This window comes from Ranitomeya imitator, chromosome 1 (assembly GCF_032444005.1).
Source record: "Ranitomeya imitator isolate aRanImi1 chromosome 1, aRanImi1.pri, whole genome shotgun sequence".
Lineage (NCBI taxonomy): Eukaryota > Metazoa > Chordata > Amphibia > Anura > Dendrobatidae > Ranitomeya > Ranitomeya imitator.
In genome coordinates this window covers 254,381,586-254,405,765 of record NC_091282.1, presented here as the reverse complement: position 1 = coordinate 254,405,765, position 24,180 = coordinate 254,381,586, and the positions used below count along the sequence as shown (strand labels likewise).

The 24,180-nt window shown below is 42.6% G+C and overlaps 1 protein-coding gene across 14 annotated transcripts in view; it reads left to right on the top strand.

Moving 5' to 3' along the window:
* Window positions 1–24,180, top strand: part of PITPNM2 (phosphatidylinositol transfer protein membrane associated 2) — a 526,403-nt gene that overhangs the window by 357,862 nt on the left and 144,361 nt on the right. For 7 of the 14 annotated variants that reach the window (XM_069755814.1, XM_069755792.1, XM_069755780.1 and 4 more), the window contains 2 exons: window positions 16,967–17,062; window positions 21,635–21,739. In XM_069755814.1, coding sequence (XP_069611915.1) covers window positions 16,967–17,062; window positions 21,635–21,739 — 201 coding nt within the window. The remainder of the gene's footprint in view (window positions 1–16,966; window positions 17,063–21,634; window positions 21,740–24,180) is intronic. The other 7 variants (XM_069755807.1, XM_069755821.1, XM_069755773.1 and 4 more) reach the window with 1 other exon arrangement.

Below are 24,180 nucleotides of genomic sequence, written 5' to 3'. Positions count from 1 at the left end.
AGATCCATGATGGTTTGGTTGAATGATCTGGAAGAAGGCTTAAAAGGTGGCCTTTCCCGTAATAAACTCATGTCATCTATCCCGTTAATTAGAGGAGCTACTGCCTTTTTGGCAGATTCTTCGGCGGATTCCATCCGATTAGCAGCCAAATCAGCAGGTCTAACCAACGCGGCTCGCCGCGCCTTGTGGCTAAAGGGGTGGAAAGGAGATCCACAAACAAAATCCAAGTTATGTGGTCTGCCCTGTCAGGGTGAGTACCTATTTGGTACTCAATTGGATGACATTCTTACCAAAGCGGGTGAGAGGAAGAAAGGGTTCCCCAATAACACTTATCTTCCATCTTATAGGAGAGCATTCCGAAAGCCCATGTTCAACAGAAGACGGGACTATAAAAACCAGGACCGTTGGGCTAATAAGGACTTTAAGCAGAAAGGAGCCTTCTTCGGAAAACGCCCTTTCAAACCTGAGGATAAACCCCGCTAGGACAGATCTACCCGTTGGTGGTAGGTTGTCCTTCTTCTCCACACAATGGCTGGCAATAACCTCTAATTCATGGGCAACTAGCCTGATAACTACAGGCCTAAAACTAAGATTTTCTCAAGTTCCCCCGGACTCGTTTTGTTTGACTTCCTTAGGTTCACCATCACAACAAGAGGCCTTGGAACAGGAAATAATAACTCTCCTGTCCAAAGGAGTATTAGTGGAAGTCCCTTTTCATCAAAAAGGAAGGGGATTTTATTCCCCTTTATTTTTGATTTCAAAACCCGACGGATCATATAGAACAATAATTAACCTTAAGAGACTAAATGTCTTCTTAGAGAACCAAACTTTTAAAATGGAATCCATCCGGTCAACTATTAAGCTTCTGTTTCCCCATTGCTTCATGGCAGTTCTTGACCTTAAAGATGCATACTATCATCTTCCAATCTTCAGAGAGCATCAACAATATCTACGGGTGGCAGTTATGGTCAAAGGTCAGATACGGCATTATCAATACACATCAATGCCCTTTGGACTATCAATAGCCCCTAGAGTTTTCACAAAACTAAATGTCAGAGGTAATGTCATATTTGAGGTTAAAAGATACCCTCATAATACCCTATTTAGATGACCTATTGATAGTCGGGAACTCTCTTTCTCAATGTCATCAACGCTTATCTGATTCAATTTCATCCTTACAGGGGTTGGGGTGGTTAGTGAATTGGGAAAAATCTAAATTGTCCCCCACAACTGAGCAAAAATTTTTAGGAATTATTCTAGACTCTACAAATCAAATGTGCTTTCTTCCCGAGTCAAAACAAATAGCAATCATAAACAAGGTACAATCAGTCATTAACCACCCCCTAATTTCCCTAAGAGAAGGTATGTCCCTTCTTGGTTCCTTCACTTCTTGTATTCCAGCTGTTCCGTGGGCCCAATTCCATAGCAGGAAATTGCAGCATACAATACTTCGTGAGGAAGAAAGGTTACATGGCCGATTAGATACTCGTATTTCCTTAACGACAGACGTGATACAATCTCTCACTTGGTGGTTAAATCAGAATCATCTTTCCAGTGGGGTCCCCTGGGTGGTTAAACCATCAAAAACTGTTTTCACTGACGCCAGTCCTAGTGGTTGGGGAGCACATTTAGAAAACCAAATAGTACAAGGTTTGTGGTCTCCTAGAGAATCAGATGATTCTTCTAATAAAAAAGAGCTGAAGGCTGTTTATCATGCCTTATCTGAATTTCTTCCGCAGTTACACGGAACACATACAAGAGTCTTCTCAGACAACATGACAGCGGTAGCATATATAAACCACCAAGGAGGAACAAGATCGGAAGGACTCATGTCTATAGCCAACGATATTCTAGCCATGGCAGAGGAACACCTCCTGTCCCTATCGGCGCTACATGTGAGAGGAATCGACAATTCGAGAGCAGATTTCCTCAGTCGCCACACTCTCCACCAAGGAGAGTGGGTTCTAAATCGTCGTATCTTTTGTATGATAATAAAAAAGTGGGGCACTCCCGAGATAGATCTCTTTGCGACAAGACAAAACAGGCAAGTCAAAAAATTTGCATCATTGTTCCGATCTGACAATCCAGATATCTTCGACGCCCTACAAGTACCATGGGTATTCAAGAAGGCATATGCCTTTCCCCCGCTGATATTACTTCCGACAGTGATCAGGAAGATAAGGGAGGACAGAGCAAACGTGATCCTAATTGCTCCATTCTCGCCCAAGAGGCCATGGTTTTCCTCGCTGAGAGCCATGTCAATCTCAGACCCATGGATCCTCCCGGAGGATCGGGATCTTCTCTTCCAGGGCCCCTTCAACCACCCTCAGGTGAAGGGTCTACGGTTAACAGCCTGGAACTTGAGAGGCAGCTGCTAAAGATGAGAGGGTTCTCAAACAAAGTGATTGACACTCTTCTACTAAGTAGAAAAAAGTCCACTACCTCCATCTATGCAAGAGTGTGGAAAAAAATTCTAAACCTCTACCCAACAGCCCTGTCAAACGAAATTCATATTCCTATAATTTTAGAATTTCTTCAAAAAGGGCGCGATCTAGGTCTGGCAGTCAGTACCTTAAAAGTACACATTTCTGCGCTGGGGGCTTTATATGGTCTTGATATCGCAGGTAATAAGTGGGTAGCCAGATTTGTTGCAGCATGCCAGAGGTCAGAGACAGTCCGAATTCCCCATGTACCACCTTGGGATGTTAATTTAGTTCTCGATGCTCTTACAGATCACCCTTTTGAGCCTCTGCATTCAGCTCACATAAAACATGTCTCCCTCAAGACAGCTCTTCTTGTCGCCTTAGTATCAGCGAGAAGAGTAAGTGACATACAGGCACTATCGATAGATCCTCCTTTCATGTCTATATTCCCAGATAGAGTTGTCCTTAAGACAGACCCTTCATACTTACCCAAAGTATGCACTAAATTTCACAGATCGCAAGAAATTTTCCTTCCCTCCTTCTATGATAACCCTACAAGTCAGGAAGAACAAAAATACCACACATTAGATGTGAGGAGAGCCATATTACCCTATTTGGATAGGACTAGCGCCTGGAGGAAGAGCAGGGCTCTCTTTGTTTCTTTCCCAGGGTCATAGAAAAGGAGCTGGAATCACGAAGGGTACTTTATCTCGGTGGATTCGAGATGCAATATGTCTGGCCTATTCATCCAAAGGGGAGAATCCGCCTGAGACCGTAAGAGCACATTCCACCCGGGCGATTGCATCATCCTGGGCTGAACGAGCGGAGGTTCCGATAGAACAGATATGTAAGGCCGCAACCTGGTCTTCGCCTACTACCTTCTATAATCACTATAGATTAGATCTATCTGCCTCATCTGACTTATCCTTCGGTAGATCAGTCCTTAACACGGTGATCCCTCCCAAATGACTATCTCTGAAAGTCTCTCAAGTGGGTGCTGTCGTGGCGAAGAGAAAACACCGGATTACGTACCGGTAATGCTCTTTTATAGAGCCACGACAGCACCCCTTCACTTCCCACCCTTATAGGTTTTTTATTAGGAGCACGGTTAAGGGTGTTTGGTTCTTGTAGTTAGCCATGCTTAAGTTAACTAGTTATAAACGATGATATTGAATGACCTACTAAAGTCTGGTGGGCGGTTCCTCGCAATCTCTGTAAACCCAACTGTGGGAGCGAGGGGGACCGCCCCTTTTATTCTCTCCATAGGGTTTCCTGTTCCTAGGGGCGGATCCCCTCTCTCAAGTGGGTGCTGTCGTGGCTCTATAAAAGAGCATTACCGGTACGTAATCCGGTGTTTTGTTATTTATTTTTTTTCTTTTTTGTAAGCACTGTACCCTTTTTGTATATTAAATCTAAAATGTAATACGTTTGTTCCTTGCTGCTCTTAACATACCTACAACTTTAAAGAGGGAAAGTATAGCCTGGATGTGTTACCCTGTTGTATGCCAGAGTGCAAGAGGAGTACCTATCAGATGCGTGGGAAAGTTGAGTGTGCATATATACTAGTGTGTCATCCAGGACAGGCGTCTTGTTGGCATATCAAAATGTCAAGTAGTGGCTGCAAGCAGTGTGGTGTGGATGTGTGAACTGGCTGTGGAGGACGCTTAGCTCTTTGGTAGCCCACTGCGATATTCAAGTGGATGAGTGAATACAAGAAGCAGAGTGCCCCTTTATAATCGCATCCGCGTCACTTGTGCAGCGAGTGGGTGGTGTTCATGACACTGAATGTTGTAGTTTTGATTATAAACTGTTTTATTTGCTGCAGATCTGCTAGTTTTCTGAATACTGAAGTCTGTATAACCCCGCCCACCCCACTGATTTTATAAAAGCTACACTAAGCAGATCAGTAAGTGACCCATCGCTGGAATCGGGGTCTCTGATCTTAAGTTATGTTGCTTTCAGATCAGAAAATATCTGGTGACAGATTCCTTTTAAATACTAATGTTTCATGTACATTAATTAAACTTTAAAGCTAAATGGAAAACATGGGGATTATTTTGAAAGTAAAAGAGAGAAAGTATCTGTTGCAAAATTGTTAAATAGCGTGTCAAACTGTTTGGCAATGGATGTGGATATTTCTTCAAGTTGAAATTTGAGGGCATTTTGCAAGTGGTTTCTTAAATTGTGTCATAAGTAAATATTGGTTGATTAGCCTATTACTCCTGAGGAGGTATTAGCACATTTTTTTGTTTTAAAGGTCCCAAATTGTAATGTTGAACTGTGTCCTAATAAGATTGGCCAAAGCCAAGTGGTTTGTTACATCACTTTATGACATTGACCCAGTTGTGTTTCTCTCTCCTGTCACATTTCAAGTTAATAGAAAGAAATGAGCTGCATGTATAGATGTCTATGATATACAGTGGCTTGCGAAAGTATTCACCCCTTGGCATTTTTTGTGTTTTGCTACATTACAACCTGGAATTTCCCTGTTTTTTTTTAAGGTTTGCATCAGTTCATGTAAAGAACATGCCTACAAGTGTGAACATTTGATTTTAATTTTATCATGAAGCAAACAACAAATTGGATACAATAACTGAAAACTTCTGTGTGCATAACTATTCACCCCCTGAAGTCAGTACTTCATTGAGCCTGCTTTTACGGCAATTACAGCTGCAAATTACTTTAGTTAAGTCTCTATGAGTTTTTCACATCTTGCCATTGGAATTATTGCTGCTCTTTCAAGTTAGATGGTTTCCTCTGATTAACAGCAATCTTCAAGTCTGACCATAGATTATCAATTGGATTAAGGTTTGGGCTTTGGCTAGGCTACTCCAAAACTTTTACGCATGTTCCCTTAAATCACTTAAGTGTTGCTTTAGCAATACGCGTTCTGTTATTGTCTTGTTGGAAGGTGAACCTCTATCCCAGTCTCAAATCACTGACAGACTGAAACAAGTTCTGCTCAGCGACCTAACGTACCCAAAAACGCGGTAGACCGCGTTCAAAGGTGCGTCACAAAGTAACAGACCATTGCTAACACATGCCGATTTTGACATGCATTAGGATGCGTTACGATAATGGATGACAATGGGTGCATTAACGGATCCGTTACATTGCGTTAGTGCCGCTTAGTAACGGATCCGTTAAACGGATGGCACCAATGCGATGTGAACCTAGCCTTACAATTTGTGTGTGTAAGTAAAGGTTTTGTCTGCCCACTCTTCCATAAAGGCCACTTCTATGGAGTGTACGGCTTATTGGGGTCGTATGGACAGATATCCCAGTCTCTGCTTGAGAACTCTGCAACTCCTTCAGGGCTACCTTTGGTCTTGTGCTGTCTCTCTGATTAATGCCATCTTTACTTGGGTTGAGACTTTTTGTGGGCAGCCCTCTCTTGGCTGGTTTGATGTGGTACCATGATCTTTTCATTTGATGATAATGGATTTGATGGTGCTCCCGGGGGAATCATCAGAGTTTGCGATTTTTTTTTTTATACCCTATCCCTGACTTGAACAACTTTGTCTCTGGTTTGTTTGGAGATCTCCTTGGTCTTCATTGTGCTGTTTGGTTACTGGTGCCTCTTGCTTAATGGTGTTGCAGCCTCTGTGGAATTTCTGAAAAGATGTGTATGTACTGACAGACCATGTGACACTTACCGTATATATTTGAGTATAAGCTGAGATTTTCAGCCCATTTTGTTTAGGCTGAAAGTGCCCCTCTCGGCTTATACTCGAGTCATTGTCCAAGGGGTCAGCGGGGGAGGGGGAGAGTCAGGAGTGGCGGCTGTCACATCATACTCACCCCGTCCTGGCGTGGTCTCTGCTTCTCCGATGGTCTCTGGCGTCTTGTTCCTGTGTTCAGCGGTCACGTGGTACCGCCTATTAAAGTAATGAATGTGGACGCGACTCTATTCCCATAGGCGTGGAGCACATATTCATTACTTTAATGAGCGGTACTTTGTGACCGCTCAGCACTGGAAGTTTAATGAGCGGTACTTTGTGACCGCTCAGCACTGGAAGGAACTGCAGACCCCAGGACGAAGCAGGGAAGTGCAGAGACTGCGCCAGGAAAGTGAGTATAACGGGGAGGGTGATCCATGCGATATTCACCTGTTCGCATTCCACCACCGGGCTCAGTCTTCCGCGTCCTCTGGATGTGACATTCAGGTCAGAGGGCGCGATGACGTGTTTAGTGCGCGCCCTCTGCCTGAATAGTCACTGCAGAGGGCGCGATGACGTGTTTAGTGCGCACCCTCTGACTGAATAGTCACTGCAGAGACCGGGAAGACACAGCGGCGCACAGCAGTGGAATGGGGACTGGTGAATATAACAAGTGCCGGGGGACCTGAGCCAGAGGCGACTCCAGCACCTGGCCCCCCATAGCACGCCAGTGTCCCTGCCGGCTCAGCACACCGGCACCTGACCAGGTAAGTATGTCATTTTTTTTTAATTGCATCAGCTTACAGGGCATATTATTCTATGGAGCATCTTATGGGGCCATCAACCTTTATGGAGCAGCATATAGGCCATATTATTCTATGGAGCATCTTATGGGGCCATCAACCTTTATGGAGCAACATATGGGGCATATTATTCTATGGAGCATCTTATGGGGCCATCAACCTTTATGGAGCAGCATATGGGCCATATTATTCTATGGAGCATCTTATGGGGCCATCATTAACCTTTTATGCAGCATTATATGGGGTATATTTTAATATGGAGCATCTTATGGGGCCCATCATGAACTTTATGGAGCGTGTTGTGAATTCTGTGGCTGAATTCACTCCTGTGGTCACAGGTGGTACTGCAGCTTCTGAGCTTCCTCCCTCAGGTGTTCTGGTGAGCTCGTTGGCTGCTTTGTTATTTAACTCCACCTGATTCTGTCTTCCTTGCTCCTTGTCAATGTTCCAGTGTTGGATCTGAGCTTCTGGATCTTTCCTGTGGCCTGCTGCTCTGCTTAGATAAGTGCTTCTTTGCTTTTGTTGCTGTTTTTTCTGTCCAGCTTGTCTATTCGTTTTTGCTGGAAGCTCTGAGACGCAAAGGGTGTACCGCCGTGCCGTTAGTTCGGCACGGTGGGTCTTTTTGCCCCCTTTGCGTGGTTTTTTGATTTAGGGTTTTTTGTAGACTGCAAAGTTCTCTTTGCTATCCTCGCTCTATCTAGAATATCGGGCCTCACTTTGCTGAATCTATTTCATCCCTACGTTTTGTCTTTTCATCTTGCTAACAGTCATTATATGTGGGGGGCTGCCTTTTCCTTTGGGGTATTTCTCTGAGGCAGGTCAGGCTTGTATTTCTATCTTCAGGCTAGTCAGTTCCTCAGGCTGTGCCGAGTTACATAGGTAGTGTCAGGCGCAATCCACAGCTGCCTTTAGTTGTGTTTAGGATAGGTTCAGGTATTGCGGTCTACAGAGATTCCACGTCTCAGAGCTCGTTCTATTGTTTTTGGGTTATTATCAGATCACTGTGTGTGCTCTGATTGCTGGCACACTGTGTCACTGGATTGCCTACATAACAGTACAAGAAGCCAAACTAATGATTCTCAATAGAGGGAAAAAAGAAGTTCTGACATCATTTTTTTTTCTCAGCTCTGTGTTCAGTCTTTTTTTTCCCCTAGACATTTGGGTGTTTCAGGACACAGGTGTGGACATGGATATTCAGGGTCTGTACTCTTCAATGGATAATCTCGTTACAAATGTACAAAGGATTCAAGATACTATTGATCAGAAATCTATGTTAGAACCAAGAATTCCTATTCCTGATTTGTTTTTTTGGTGATAGAACTAAGTTTCTTAGTTTCAAAAATAATTGTAAGCTATTTCTGGCCTTGAAACCTCATTCTTCTGGTAATCCTGTTCAACAGGTTTTGATTATTATTTCTTTTTTGCGTGGCGACCCTCAGGACTGGGCATTTTCTCTTGCGCCAGGAGACCCTGCATTGAGTAATGTCAATGCGTTTTTCCTGGCGCTCGGATTACTGTACGATGAGCCTAATTCAGTGGATCAGGCTGAGAAAAATTTGCTGGCTTTGTGCCAGGGTCAGGATGATATAGAAGTATATTGTCAGAAATTTAGGAAGTGGTCAGTACTCACTCTGTGGAATGAATCTGCGCTGGCAGCTTTGTTCAGAAAGGGTCTCTCTGAGGCTCTTAAGGATGTCATGGTGGGTTTTCCTATGCCTGCTGGTTTGAATGAGTCTATGTCTTTGGCCATTCAGATCGGTCGACGCTTGCGCGAGCGTAAATCTGTGCACCATTTGGCGGTATTGTCTGAGATTAAACCTGAGCCTATGCAGTGCGATAGGACTATGACCAGAGTTGAACGGCGAGAACACAGACGTCTGAATGGGCTGTGTTTCTACTGTGGTGATTCCACTCATGCTATTTCTGATTGTCCTAAGCGCACTAAGCGGTTCGATAGGTCTGCCGTCATTGGTACTGTACAGTCCAAATTCCTTCTGTCCATTACCTTGATATGTTCTTTGTCATCGTATTCTGTCATGGCGTTTGTGGATTCAGGCGCTGCCCTGAATCTGATGGATTTGGATTATGCTAAACGTTGTGGGTTTTTCTTGGAGCCTTTGCGGTGTCCTATTCCGTTGAGAGGAATTGATGCTACACCTTTGGCCAAGAATAAACCTCAGTACTGGACCCAGCTGACCATGTGCATGGCTACTGCACATCAGGAAGTTATTCGCTTTCTGGTGCTACATAATCTGCATGATGTGGTCGTGTTGGGGTTGCCATGGCTGCAAACCCATAATCCAGTTTTGGATTGGAACTCTATGTCGGTATCCAGCTGGGGTTGTCAGGGGGTACATGGTGATGTTCCATTTTTGTCGATTTCGTCATCCACTCCTTCTGAGGTCCCAGAGTTCTTGTCTGATTATCAGGATGTATTTGAAGAGCCCAAGTCCGATGCCCTACCTCCGCATAGGGATTGTGATTGTGCTATCAATTTGATTCCTGGTAGTAAATTCCCTAAAGGTCGATTATTTAATTTATCCGTGCCTGAACACGCCGCTATGCGCAGTTATGTGAAGGAATCCCTGGAGAAGGGACATATTCGCCCATCATCATCACCACTGGGAGCAGGGTTCTTTTTTGTAGCCAAGAAGGATGGTTCGCTGAGACCGTGTATTGATTACCGCCTTCTTAATAAGATCACTGTTAAATTTCAGTATCCCTTGCCATTGTTATCTGACTTGTTTGCTCGGATTAAGGGGGCTAGTTGGTTCACTAAGATAGATCTTCGTGGTGCGTATAATCTGGTGAGAATCAGGCAAGGAGATGAATGGAAAACTGCATTTAATACGCCCGAGGGTCATTTTGAGTATCTAGTGATGCCGTTCGGACTTGCCAATGCTCCATCTGTGTTTCAGTCTTTTATGCATGACATCTTCCGTGAGTATCTGGATAAATTCCTGATTGTTTACTTGGATGACATTTTGATCTTCTCGGATGATTGGGAGTCTCATGTGAAGCAGGTCAGAATGGTTTTCCAGGTCCTGCGTGCTAATTCTTTGTTTGTGAAGGGATCAAAGTGTCTCTTCGGTGTGCAGAAAGTTTCATTTTTGGGGTTCATCTTTTCCCCTTCTACTATCGAGATGGATCCGGTTAAGGTCCAAGCCATCCAGGATTGGACTCAGCCGACATCTCTGAAAAGTCTGCAAAAGTTCCTGGGCTTTGCTAATTTTTATCGTCGCTTCATCTGTAATTTTTCTAGCATTGCCAAACCATTGACCGATTTGACCAAGAAGGGTGCTGATTTGGTTAAATGGTCTTCTGCTGCTGTGGAAGCTTTTCAGGAGTTGAAGCGTCGTTTTTGTTCTGCCCCTGTGTTGTGTCAACCAGATGTTTCTCTTCCGTTCCAGGTCGAGGTTGATGCTTCTGAGATTGGAGCAGGGGCGGTTTTGTCACAGAGAGGTTCTGGTTGCTCAGTGTTGAAACCATGTGCTTTCATTTCCAGGAAGTTTTCGGCTGCTGAGCGTAATTATGATGTGGGCAACCGAGAGTTGCTGGCCATGAAGTGGGCATTCGAGGAGTGGCGTCATTGGCTTGAAGGAGCTAAGCATCGCGTGGTGGTATTGACTGATCATAAGAACCTTACTTATCTCGAGTCTGCCAAGCGCTTGAATCCTAGACAGGCCCGTTGGTCGTTATTTTTTGCCCGCTTCGATTTTGTGATTTCGTACCTTCCGGGCTCTAAAAATGTGAAGGCGGATGCTCTGTCTAGGAGTTTTGTGCCCGACTCTCCGGGTTTATCTGAGCCGGCGAGTATCCTCAAGGAAGGAGTCATTGTGTCTGCCATCTCCCCTGATTTGCGGCGAGTGTTGCAAAAATTTCAGGCGAATAATCCTGATCGTTGTCCGGCGGAGAAACTGTTCGTCCCTGATAGGTGGACTAGTAAAGTTATCTCTGAACTTCATTGTTCGGTCTTGGCTGGTCATCCTGGAATCTTTGGTACCAGAGAGTTAGTGGCTAGATCCTTCTGGTGGCCATCTCTGTCACGGGATGTACGTACTTTTGTGCAGTCTTGTGGGATTTGTGCTAGGGCTAAGCCCTGCTGTTCACGTGCCAGTGGGTTGCTTTTGCCCTTGCCGGTCCCAAAGAGGCCTTGGACACATATTTCGATGGATTTCATTTCTGACCTTCCCGTTTCTCAAAAGATGTCAGTCATTTGGGTGGTCTGTGATCGCTTTTCTAAAATGGTCCATCTGGTGCCCTTGGTTAAATTGCCTTCCTCCTCTGATTTGGTGCCTTTGTTCTTCCAGCATGTGGTTCGTTTGCATGGCATTCCTGAGAATATTGTTTCTGACAGAGGTTCCCAGTTTGTTTCAAGGTTTTGGCGAGCCTTTTGTGGCAGGATGGGCATTGACCTATCTTTTTCCTCGGCTTTCCATCCTCAGACTAATGGCCAGACCGAACGAACCAATCAGACCTTGGAAACATATGAGATGTTTTGTTTCTGCTGACCAGGATGATTGGGTGTCCTTTTTGCCGTTGGCTGAGTTCGCCCTTAATAATCGGGCCAGCTCGGCTACCTTGGTCTCTCCATTTTTCTGCAATTCTGGGTTCCATCCTCGTTTCTCTTCAGGACAGGTTGAGTCTTCGGACTGTCCTGGTGTGGATTCTGTGGTGGACAGGTTGCAGCAGATCTGGACTCAGGTAGTGGACAATTTGACCTTGTCCCAGGAGAAGGCTCAACTTTTCGCTAATCGCAGACGCCGTGTGGGTCCCCGACTTCGTGTTGGGGATCTGGTTTGGTTATCTTCTCGTCATATTCCTATGAAGGTTTCCTCCCCTAAATTTAAACCTCGTTTTATTGGTCCGTATAGGATTTCTGAGATTCTCAATCCTGTGTCTTTTCGTCTGACCCTCCCAGACTCCTTTTCCATACATAATGTATTCCATAGGTCGTTGTTGCGTAGATACGTGGCACCTATGGTTCCATCTGTTGAGCCTCCTGCCCCGGTTTTGGTGGAGGGGGAATTGGAGTATATTGTGGAGAAAATTTTGGATTCTCGTGTTTCTAGACGGAAACTCCAGTATCTGGTTAAATGGAAGGGTTATGCTCAGGAAAATAATTCCTGGGTTTTTGCCTCTGATGTCCATGCTCCAGATCTTGTTCGTGCCTTTCATGTGGCTCATCCTGGTCGGCCTGGGGGCTCTGGTGAGGGTTCGGTGACCCCTCCTCAAGGGGGGGGTACTGTTGTGAATTCTGTGGCTGAATTCACTCCTGTGGTCACAGGTGGTACTGCAGCTTCTGAGCTTCCTCCCTCAGGTGTTCTGGTGAGCTCGTTGGCTGCTTTGTTATTTAACTCCACCTGATTCTGTCTTCCTTGCTCCTTGTCAATGTTCCAGTGTTGGATCTGAGCTTCTGGATCTTTCCTGTGGCCTGCTGCTCTGCTTAGATAAGTGCTTCTTTGCTTTTGTTGCTGTTTTTTCTGTCCAGCTTGTCTATTCGTTTTTGCTGGAAGCTCTGAGACGCAAAGGGTGTACCGCCGTGCCGTTAGTTCGGCACGGTGGGTCTTTTTGCCCCCTTTGCGTGGTTTTTTGCTTTAGGGTTTTTTGTAGACTGCAAAGTTCTCTTTGCTATCCTCGCTCTATCTAGAATATCGGGCCTCACTTTGCTGAATCTATTTCATCCCTACGTTTTGTCTTTTCATCTTGCTAACAGTCATTATATGTGGGGGGCTGCCTTTTCCTTTGGGGTATTTCTCTGAGGCAGGTCAGGCTTGTATTTCTATCTTCAGGCTAGTCAGTTCCTCAGGCTGTGCCGAGTTGCATAGGTAGTGTCGGGCGCAATCCACAGCTGCCTTTAGTTGTGTTTAGGATAGGTTCAGGTATTGCGGTCTACAGAGATTCCACGTCTCAGAGCTCGTTCTATTGTTTTTGGGTTATTATCAGATCACTGTGTGTGCTCTGATTGCTGGCACACTGTGTCACTGGATTGCCTACATAACAGGAGCGATTCAATATGGATATTCAAAAACATTTAACATACTGATGTCTCAATTAATTTTACTTTTATTGGTGTCTATTTTTATTTTTGAAATTTACCAGTAGCTGCTGCATTTCCCACCCTAGGCTTATACTCGAGTCAATACGTTTTCCCAGTTTTTTTGTGGCAAAATAAGGGGTCTCGACTTATACTCGGTTCAGCTTATGCTCGAGTATATACTTTAGGTTCTACACAATTTGACTTCCTTTCAAAATAAACATGTGAATTATGAAGGTAATTGCTTTCCGCAGACATTTTTAGAGGCTTCATTGCAAAAGGGGTGAATACATATGCACATGCCAAGTTATGCAATCCCATAAATTTAATTATGCCCATATTTTTCTCACTTAATTTCACCAACTTAGACTATTTAGTGCTGACGTATCACACACAAATCCCTTTACAAAAATATTTAACACACAGGTTGTAATGGAACAAAATAGGTAAAAAGTCAAGAGGTGGTGAATACTTTAACTACCCGGATATTAACTGGGAAACAGAAACCTGTGAAACCCATAAAGGCAAAAGGTTTCTGCTAATAACCAAGAAAAATTATCTTTCACAATTGGTGCAGAATCCAACCAGAGGAGCAGCACTTTTAGACCTAATACTATCTAATAAACCTGACAGAATAACAAATCTGCAGGTGGTCGGGCATCTAGGAAATAGCGACCACAATATTGTGCAGTTTCACCTGTCTTTCACTAGGGGGACTTGTCAGGGAGTCACAAAAACACTGAACTTTAGGAAGGCAAAGTTTGACCAGCTTAGAGATGCCCTTAATCTGGTAGACTGGGACAATATCCTCAGAAAGAAGAATACTTAAGATAATAAATGGAACATGTTTAAGAACATCCTAAATAGGCAGTGTAAGCGGTTTATACCTTGTGGGAATAAAAGGACTAGAAATAGGAAAAACCCAATGTGGCTAAACAAAGAAGTAAGACAGGCAATTAACAGTAAAAAGAAAGCATTTGCACTACTAAAGCAGGATGGCACCATTGAAGCTCTAAAAAACTATAGGGAGAAAAATACTTTATCTAAAAAACTAATTAAAGCTGCCAAAAAGGAAACAGAGAAGCACATTGCTAAGGAGAGTAAAACTAATCCCAAACTGTTCTTCAACTATATCAATAATAAAAGAATAAAAACTGAAAATGTAGGCCCCTTAAAAAATAGTGAGGAAAGAATGGTTGTAGATGACGAGGAAAAAGCTAACATATTAAACACCTTCTTCTCCACGGTATTCACGGTGGAAAATGAAATGCTAGGTGAAATCCCAAGAAACAATGAAAACCCTATATTAAGGGTCACCAATCTAACCCAAGAAGAGGTGCGAAACCGGCTAAATAAGATTAAAATAGATAAATCTCCGGGTCCGGATGGCATACACCCACGAGTACTAAGAGAACTAAGTAATGTAATAGATAAACCATTATTTCTTATTTTTAGGGACTCTATAGCGACAGGGTCTGTTCCGCAGGATTGGCGCATAGCAAATGTGGTGCCAATATTCAAAAAGGGCTCTAAAAGTGAACCTGGAAATTATAGGCCAGTAAGTCTAACCTCTATTGTTGGTAAAATATTTGAAGGGTTTCTGAGGGATGTTATTCTGGATTATCTCAATGAGAATAACTGTTTAACTCCATATCAGCATGGGTTTATGAGAAATCGCTCCTGTCAAACCAATCTAATCAGTTTTTATGAAGAGGTAAGCTATAGGCTGGACCACGGTGAGTCATTGGACGTGGTATATCTAGATTTTTCCAAAGCGTTTGATACCGTGCCGCACAAGAGGTTGGTACATAAAATGAGAATGCTTGGTCTGGGGGAAAATGTGTGTAAATGGGTTAGTAACTGGCTTAGTGATAGAAAGCAGAGGGTGGTTATAAATGGTATAGTCTCTAACTGGGTCGCTGTGACCAGTGGGGTACCGCAGGGGTCAGTATTGGGACCTGTTCTCTTCAACATATTCATTAATGATCTGGTAGAAGGTTTACACAGTAAAATATCGATATTTGCAGATGATACAAAACTATGTAAAGCAGTTAATACAAGAGAAGATAGTATTCTGCTACAGATGGATCTGGATAAGTTGGAAACTTGGGCTGAAAGGTGGCAGATGAGGTTTAACAATGATAAATGTAAGGTTATACACATGGGAAGAAGGAATCAATATCACCATTACACACTGAACGGGAAACCACTGGGTAAATCTGACAGGGAGAAGGACTTGGGGATCCTAGTTAATGATAAACTTACCTGGAGCAGCCAGTGCCAGGCAGCAGCTGCCAAGGCAAACAGGATCATGGGGTGCATTAAAAGAGGTCTGGATACACATGATGAGAGCATTATACTGCCTCTGTACAAATCCCTAGTTAGACCGCACATGGAGTACTGTGTCCAGTTTTGGGCACCGGTGCTCAGGAAGGATATAATGGAACTAGAGAGAGTACAAAGGAGGGCAACAAAATTAATAAAGGGGATGGGAGAACTACAATACCCAGATAGATTAGCGAAATTAGGATTATTTAGTCTAGAAAAAAGACGACTGAGGGGCGATCTAATAACCATGTATAAGTATATAAGGGGACAATACAAATATCTCGCTGAGGATCTGTTTATACCAAGGAAGGTGACGGGCACAAGGGGGCATTCTTTGCGTCTGGAGGAGAGAAGGTTTTTCCACCAACATAGAAGAGGATTCTTTACTGTTAGGGCAGTGAGAATCTGGAATTGCTTGCCTGAGGAGGTGGTGATGGCGAACTCAGTGGAGGGGTTCAAGAGAGGCCTGGATGTCTTCCTGGAGCAGAACAATATTGTATCATACAATTAGGTTCTGTAGAAGGACGTAGATCTGGGGATTTATTATGATGGAGTATAGGCTGAACTGGATGGACAAATGTCTTTTTTCGGCCTTACTAACTATGTTACTATGTTACTATGTTACTTTCGCAAGCCACTGTATAAAGATAAGTCTCCATAGTAAAATTAATTCTGTACAGTCCCGATATTAAACCTATTTATATATTGATGAACTATTCTTACAATAAGTCATCAATATAGGAATGATAAGGGTCTGATGCCTACCACCCTCATCGCATAGCTGTTAGCACCTTTGGTTGATATCTAGTACCAGGCAGCAGACACTGAACAATGTGATAGAGCTCCAAGGAAGTGCTCACAGCTGAGTGCTGGGAGGGCTGGGCATCCGCCCCCTACCGGTCATATATTAATGATGTATCCTAAGGACATGTCAGCAGAATAAATATATTGGACAACTTCTTTAAACTGACCAGATAAATTAATACCGAATATATCACAGTAAATATCTAATTTATCTTGTATTGGAAATCATAGTTGTCGAATTCTGCTGCTCGTGACTTGTATTGTACAAGCAGCATTTGAAAGGTGAATTATGATTCAGAATTGATATGCATGAGTGGAGAAGTAGAGCATATCACTTGCTCCCTGCTGCCTTTCTTCCAAAGAATAGATGGTAAGAATGCAAGTGCAAAGCAGCGTGAGGCTTATGTAGATGGCAAGCATGGCCCAGAATAACCATGTCACTGCTGGATGTAGGGGGTGCAATTATATATAATAAAGCCTCAACCAGATAATAACCGATTGCTCTTTGCTCAAATTACTATGGCATTGCTGCATTATTGTCATAGCCATGGGCAGCCATTATACGGTGTATTCAAGAAGGCTTTACTAGGGGTTGGGTTTCAACAACTTGCCCAATTACTATATTTTACATATACAGTGGATAAGATTTATAGAGCTTGATCTATAAATTATGTACAACTGCATCAAACAATACATTGACATTAGTGTGTATAAGGCCAAATGGGGCCTGAGATGTAGATGAAATGGTGCAAACAGTATGTGAAACGCAACCATGTATCTTTACATATAACAGATTTATAGTGTACTTAGTCTAGCAAATCAAACCCAAGATAACAATTGGATTTCCATAATATAGCGGTATTGTTATTGATGTAGTACTGTACCGATGACACCATGTTCCTTGACTTCCAGCTAGCCCTTCCAGGCACAGTATATCAGAATGGAGGATGCAGAGCATAGCCAGGGACTCGGATGAGAGCTCCGACGATGAGTTCTTTGATGCTCATGGTAAGCGTTCATGAATCTGATTTATATTCTGCTTCATTTAATAGATTATTGATATTGATAAGTTTAGGTAACTAAACTTTGCACATACATTTACAAATCTGCCTATTTCCTGTGGGGAATTAAATGAAATACTTAAGAGCTGTGTGCTGCAAGTTCACATTGGAGTGGAGTAGTTTGTAAACAGCGAAGTATAAGGATATAAGAATAGTTAAACCCCCATGAAATGGCTACAAAGCCAGCCCTGCATTTAAGGTCTCCTACTAAAATTACGGTACTGAAGCTGCTTCTTTGCATTTTTTATTACAAGCAGGCGCCACTCTAATCTGGGTTCTGGAGGGAATTGAGTGTATGAGCAATGAGCTATACTTGTGTTTAATAGGACGATGGGGCATATTTATCAATACTGTCCTGTGCTTGGAGACGGCATACTTAGAGAGAATACTAAAATTCACCAATCTTATTAAGATGTTAAGACTAAGTCTACACCACTTTTTCATTGGCTTTCATTGACGCTAGTGTGAAAGTAGCCTTACTCTGTGCCCGAAATGTGCTCCATAAATATTGTATCACAGGGTAGGCCTTGCCACTATTCCCTAAGGTCAACCCCACTCCCCCTTTGTCACTAAATGTCTAAAACACATAATAAATCCTGCAAGTAATGACAGAGAGAGGGTTTTTTTTTTTTTGCAATGTTTAGCTTAATATATTTCCCAAACTGTTCCAGGGCGGATATTACTTTTTAAATTCAGTTCTACAGAACATACAAGAAACTATGGTACAAGTGCATTCACATAACAGTGATTCATAGCTGGCACCATTTTTTAAATTGTAATTTTTAATGAAATTTTTTTCAGATTTTACAGGAAAAGAAAAAATAATTAGACATTACATTTTCGATTTTTCACTATCATTTCTAGGTTAATAACCAATCATATACTATAGTAATAGTTAAACGTGTGCAAAACTGTAAAGCGCTGCGGAATATGTTAGCGCTATATAAAAATAAAGATTATTATTATTATTATTAATAAACATTTTCAAGTAGATAAAGAGTAAAATTTTACAAACAAACACACAGACTCAGACAGAAGGAAAGGGGGGAGTGATGTGGAATGATACAACTTAGTTATAGCCATCTCATAGAGGTCATATATTTAACATGGGCCAAAAGGAATCCCAAGGAGACCTAACAAGGTTAAATCTCTCTACAGTATCTTCATTAAGGGCTCCCAGCATTCAAATTTCCTGATATCTTTGATGCGAGAATATAGATCTAGTTGGGAAGGTGGAGAGGTTTGCTTCCAATGGTAGGCAATCAAACAGCGTGCTGCTGTCAACATATAGAACCAAAAACAGATGGGCTACTTGCACAGTGAACAAGTCTGTAGAAACCTGTTCACACCACCAAGAAACTTGAAGACACAAAAAGAGCACGGTGAGGTCAAAAATACTCTGTTGTAAAGAAGTCACAGTAAATGAGCAAGTGCTAGTCAAAAAATGAAAAAAATACAGAGTATTTAGTTAATACGTTTTTTTGCAAAAAAATGTATATTAAGCTACTTCACCAATCACCAAGGTATACCCAGAATAGAGCAGTCCTATCTAATGTATATAATCCCTATCTGATGTATTAAAAACCTGATCATCTGTATAGTACCTGTATAAGCAGCGTTCAGAGAGAAAAAAAAATGTAAAAGCAGGGTAATGGATCTCTTGGATATGGATTCAGGGAAAATATTTAATAGAAAGAGCTGAGGTCCACTCCAAAAACTTGCTTAATGAGGAGTTGGACTATCACCCAGAACGGCTTAATCGGTGGAGGTGGCACCATTTTTGATAATAAATGTTCACTTGCTTCATCTTTCTCCCATACACACTAAATTTCTCCCAGTGTGACAATGCACCTGTTGGTTATTGCATACTTGAGAAGGTGTTCTGTGATATAAGACAAAGGGTAGTGATTGACAGTAAGGGTATGTGCACACGATGCGGATTTTGCTGCGGATCCGCAACGGATTGGCCGCTGCCGATTTGCAGCAGCTTTCCATGCGTTGTACAGTACCATGTAAACCTATGGAAAAGAAAATCCGCAGTGCACATGCTGCGGAAAAAAACGCGCGGAAACGCAGCGGTTTATATTCCGCAGCATGTCAATTCTTTGTGCGGATTCCGCAGTGGTTAACGCCTGGTCCTCAATAGGAATCCGCAGGTGGAATCTCCCAAAAACCGCGGTAAATCCGCACTGCGGTTTACCTGCGGATTTACCAAAATCAGTGCGGAAAAATCCGTATACCATTCCGCAGCGTGTGCACATACCCTAATAAGTGAACAAGTGATGAGCGTGGATCAAAGAAGAATGCTGAGAGTTACTATTAAATGAAGGTGGGGCAACATGGAGTGAGCAACCATGTTCTGTAACGTAACATGCATCACACCGATGGTGCAGAAGGTAGCATGCCGAGTCCATGTTCTATACGTACCCAACACTACACCGCCCATGCTTGCCATTTTACTTTACCCAGACACACATTGCCTGATACAGTTTACGTATGCCTGTCAGGACACCAGTAAAGGCCTAAAAATTTTCCCTGAAGAAAAATCTAGGCAGGCACAGCCAAGGGCATTTGCCCGTGTCTCATAATTTTACACAGGTCCTTTTAGAGACCCTAAACCAAGAACACCTAAACCAAACGATGCTAAACTGAAATTCCACTACCCTTGCCTGATGCAATGGCGCATTGAGATAGTTTTCAACACAAATAAGGCTAATATGCCTGGCAATCCATCTGGCGCCCATGTTGTTCTAAGGCAGGGGTGGGGAATCTTTTTTCTGCCAATGGCCATTTGGATATTTATACCATCCTTTGGAGGCCGTACAAACTGCGTCCACAAAGTGCATTCTGATTCTGGCACTGGTTTCAGGACGTAATCTTTCATTGCATGCCCTTCATTGTTCAGTAGTGAACACTGTGTGTATGTGCTAACAGAGGAAGAAGAAATTAATGAGCTGGTTGTAATCAAAATACAGCTCCCTGCCCAAGAATGCGGTCCCTGAGAATATGCACGAGGGCCTGATAAAAGGTCATCGAGGGCCGTAAATGGCCCTGGGGCCAGAGGTTCCCCACCCTGTTCTAAGGTAACTTATACATCTTTTTGAACTAGAATGAAAGCAAAATAATGTTTCTAATGTGTCAATGTTGATTTTCTGCCAATCCTCTGTATGTCAGCCTGCATTAGGCTGTGGTCACACTAGCAGTATTTGGTCAGTATTCTACCTCAGTATTTGTAAGCCAAAACCAGGAGTGGAACAATTAGAGGAAAAGTATAATAGAAACATATGCACCACTTCTGCATTTATCACCGACTCCTGGTTTTGGCTACAAATACTGATGTAAAATACTGACCAAATCCTGCTAGTGTGACGGCAGCCTAAAGGTACCGTCACACATAGCGACGCTGCAGCGATACCGACAACGATCCGGATCGCTGCAGCGTCGCGGTTTGGTCGCTGGAGAGCTGTCACACAGACAGCTCTCCAGCGACCAACGATCCCGATGTCCCCGGTAACCAGGGTAAACATCGGGTAACTAAGCGCAGGGCCGCGCTTAGTAACCCGATGTTTACCCTGGTTACCATCCTAAAAAGTAAAAAAACAAACGCTACATACTTACCTATCGCTGTCTGTCCTCGGCGCTCTGCTTCTCTGGTCTGGCTGTGAGCGCCGGGCAGCCAGAAAGCAGAGCGGTGACGTCACCGCTCTGCTTTCCGGCTGACCGACGCTCACAGCCAGAGCAGGAGGAGAGCAGAGCACAGTGCTGGAGGACAGACGGCTGTAGGTAAGTATGTACTGTTTGTTTTTTTACTTTTTAGGATGGTAACCAGGGTAAACATCGGGTTACTAAGCGCGGCCCTGCGCTTAGTTACCCGATGTTTACCCTGGTTACCAGCGAAGACATCGCTGAATCGGTGTCACACACGCCGATTCAGCGATGTCTACGGGGAGTCCAGCGACGAAATAAAGTTCTGGACTTTCTTCCCCGACCAGCGATCTCCCAGCAGGGGCCTGATCGCTGCTGCCTGTCACACTGGACGATATCGCTAGCGAGGACGCTGCAACGTCACGGATCGCTAGCGATATCGTCTAGTGTGACAGTACCTTAAGGGTTACCAGAGGCTGTTATTATTTACTAACTAATTTACTAACTAATACTAACTAAACTAACTAATTTACTATTATTTATTAACCAACAGGTGCATTGTAACACTGGGGGGATTTCATGTAGATTGAGTATGTTTAGAGACATTAATGGACAACAACTTTTGATGCGCTATGTGTGTTCCTGATGTGTGGCGCTATTACTTTTGAGTTGGACATACTTGTGTCACTTATCCTTGCTGCACTAAATTTCAGAACACTGGACAGCAAATTCTGGAGAAACAATTATTTATTAGCTATTATTAATTATTGTTATGGGTTTCAGTTGCTATTGTTTGTCTTTCTGTATTGATATTTTGGATTACTCCTGGATATTTAATTTCGTTTTCCTTTTTTTTTATTGTCCTTTTATTTAGAAGATTTGTCAGATAACGAGGAAGTGCTGCCTAAAGAAATCACAAAATGGAGCTCAAATGACTTAATGGACAAGATCGAAACAGCCGAGACAGACGAATTACAAGGTAATAATAACAATTTCCTATGAACCTTTTTGGTCTAAATTTAAAATAACATTTGTCTTGTGTTCTTGTCAAGTAATTTCACTAAATATTTGTTGCTTGTAATGTGAATGCTATAATAGATTTGGCAGACTTAGGAGCTTGACTATCCCCTTAAACAAATATAAAAGCATAGTCATTTAGAAACAAAAAGTTTCTGAGAGTTAAATTGCCTCAATATAACATTCTGTAACATAGAAAGTCTGATGATTTGGTATTTTGAACACTGAGTTGCAATTTAATGTAAAATATTACATGATTGGAAGCAAAATTTTAGAGAAACAACCATTAAACTTATGTTAAATTTGTTGTTTGCTCTTCTTCCGGAACGTTCTCCATGACTACTTGTTAGTTTTATATTCTTTTCTTTAACAATCCAATAAACCAATGTACCTGAAAAGTTGACTATGATCAGATTCCAAAGTTAAAGCAGTTTTACTGCTCCATTAAATGCGGAAAGAGAAGCAGTCATGGTATTTATCTGCTTGTGAAATATAAGATTTGTGAAACATTTTTGTTATCAACCTATGCTGCAGTTATTGGCAGTCACCAGAATGTTACTTTTTCTTGTACTTGGTTTTCATTATGTATAGTTTAGAGCAAAGGTGGGCAATTAATTTTCCCAAAGGGCCACAAGAGAGACATGACTGTTGTGGAGGGCCGAACCAATGTGTCGAACTTAATTTGTCTCTTAATATTGATCAGAATTAAGTATGATCACTAGCAGCTGCTGATAATACATGTTACAATAGGGCTTATTGTATTCTTACCTGTATAACATGTATTCTTACCTGTATCATCATCCAATCAAACAGAATTATAGCTCCCACAGTCCCCCACACAATGTGATGTCCCCATAGGACATAGGGACACAGTATCATGATTCCTAAATCTTCCCCCACACAGTATGATGTCACCACAGCCCACTAGCATTATGATACCCTCACAGTATTATTCCCCCACACCCACCAGTCCACACAGTATCATGCCCCCTCCCCACAGCATGATTCCCCCACAACACCCCTACACACAGTGTATGATGGCACCAAAATGCCCCTACACAACATGTTGGCCCCCACATAGTATGATGTTTGCCAAGGCCTTGAACACTGTATGATATCTCCACTGGCTTCCAACAACATAATATCTCCATATGTCCAATCTGAGGATGCAGATGTCGGTGAAATTGAGATGCTGGGCCAGGGAGGCAACATTCGGTCCTTTGGAAGTTGCTGTCCAGCCTTTGGAATGGAACAGCCAAAGGGCTGGAAATAGAGGCATGTTGACCACACTGCCCATGTCTGGTTTAGAGCCTTCATATGCAATATGTCTTGGCCCAATGCACACAAATGATCATTTTGTAATTTACCTAATTTACCTATGGCTCTGGGCCATAAGGTGATGACACAAGAGATGCACAAATACGAAAATTGCAATGAAATAATCTAGCAACTCAAAGGTATCCAAGAACTTTGCTTTAGGAACTGTCAAAGTCTTCGCTCCAGGTATATTCTTAACATGATTTTAAAGAGAGAAGTTGATCCAACTTCAGATGTACTAATATTACCAAAAAGTTTTTCTTCATTATAAATCCTTAAAAGTGTCATGCACATTAGAAACTTCTGCATTTCAGGATTGGGGGAGGACATCATGGGAACCAAAAGCGTTTTGAACGCAGGTCACGTTCTTAAACAGATCAGGTTTAACGCCTTTGTTTCCCATGATGTCCTCCCCAAATCCTCATATGCACAGATTTCTATTGTGTATACCATTTTTTTAAGGAATTACATTATAGAAAAACTGTTTTTAATATTGCTACATTTGAAACTGGATCAACTTTTCCTTTCACCAAATCTGTCTTGCATGCAAGCAGTGTGCGCTTTTTTGTGTTTCGACTTATTAACTAGGGTGAGCTGGTTATTTTTTCTTTTGTCTATATTGTTAGCATAACAGTATTTCTAAATAGAATAATAATAATTTGGGCGTTCCTATAGATTTTTTTAATGTAATTATATAATTTGAGAGAGCACTATTGTTTGGATAATTGTTATGATCCGGTGACCTTCGAGCCGCATGGAACTTTCTCTGGAGTTGGTGTAAACTGTACTGACCGCAAATCCTGAACTTAACACCGCAACTAGAAGTAGCCGTGGGGTGTGCCTAACAAATCCTAGACACCTCGACACAGCCGGAGGACTAAATACCCCTATAAATGGAAATAGGAATTCTACCTTGCCGAACCCCAAAGGATAGGCAGCCCCCCACAAATATTGACTGTGAGTAGTAGAGGAAAAGACACACGCAGGCAGGAAACAGGATTTAGCAAAAGAGGCCACTCTAGCTAAAATAGGAAAGGATAGGACAGAATACTAAGCGGTCAGTATTAAAATCCTTCCAAAAATATC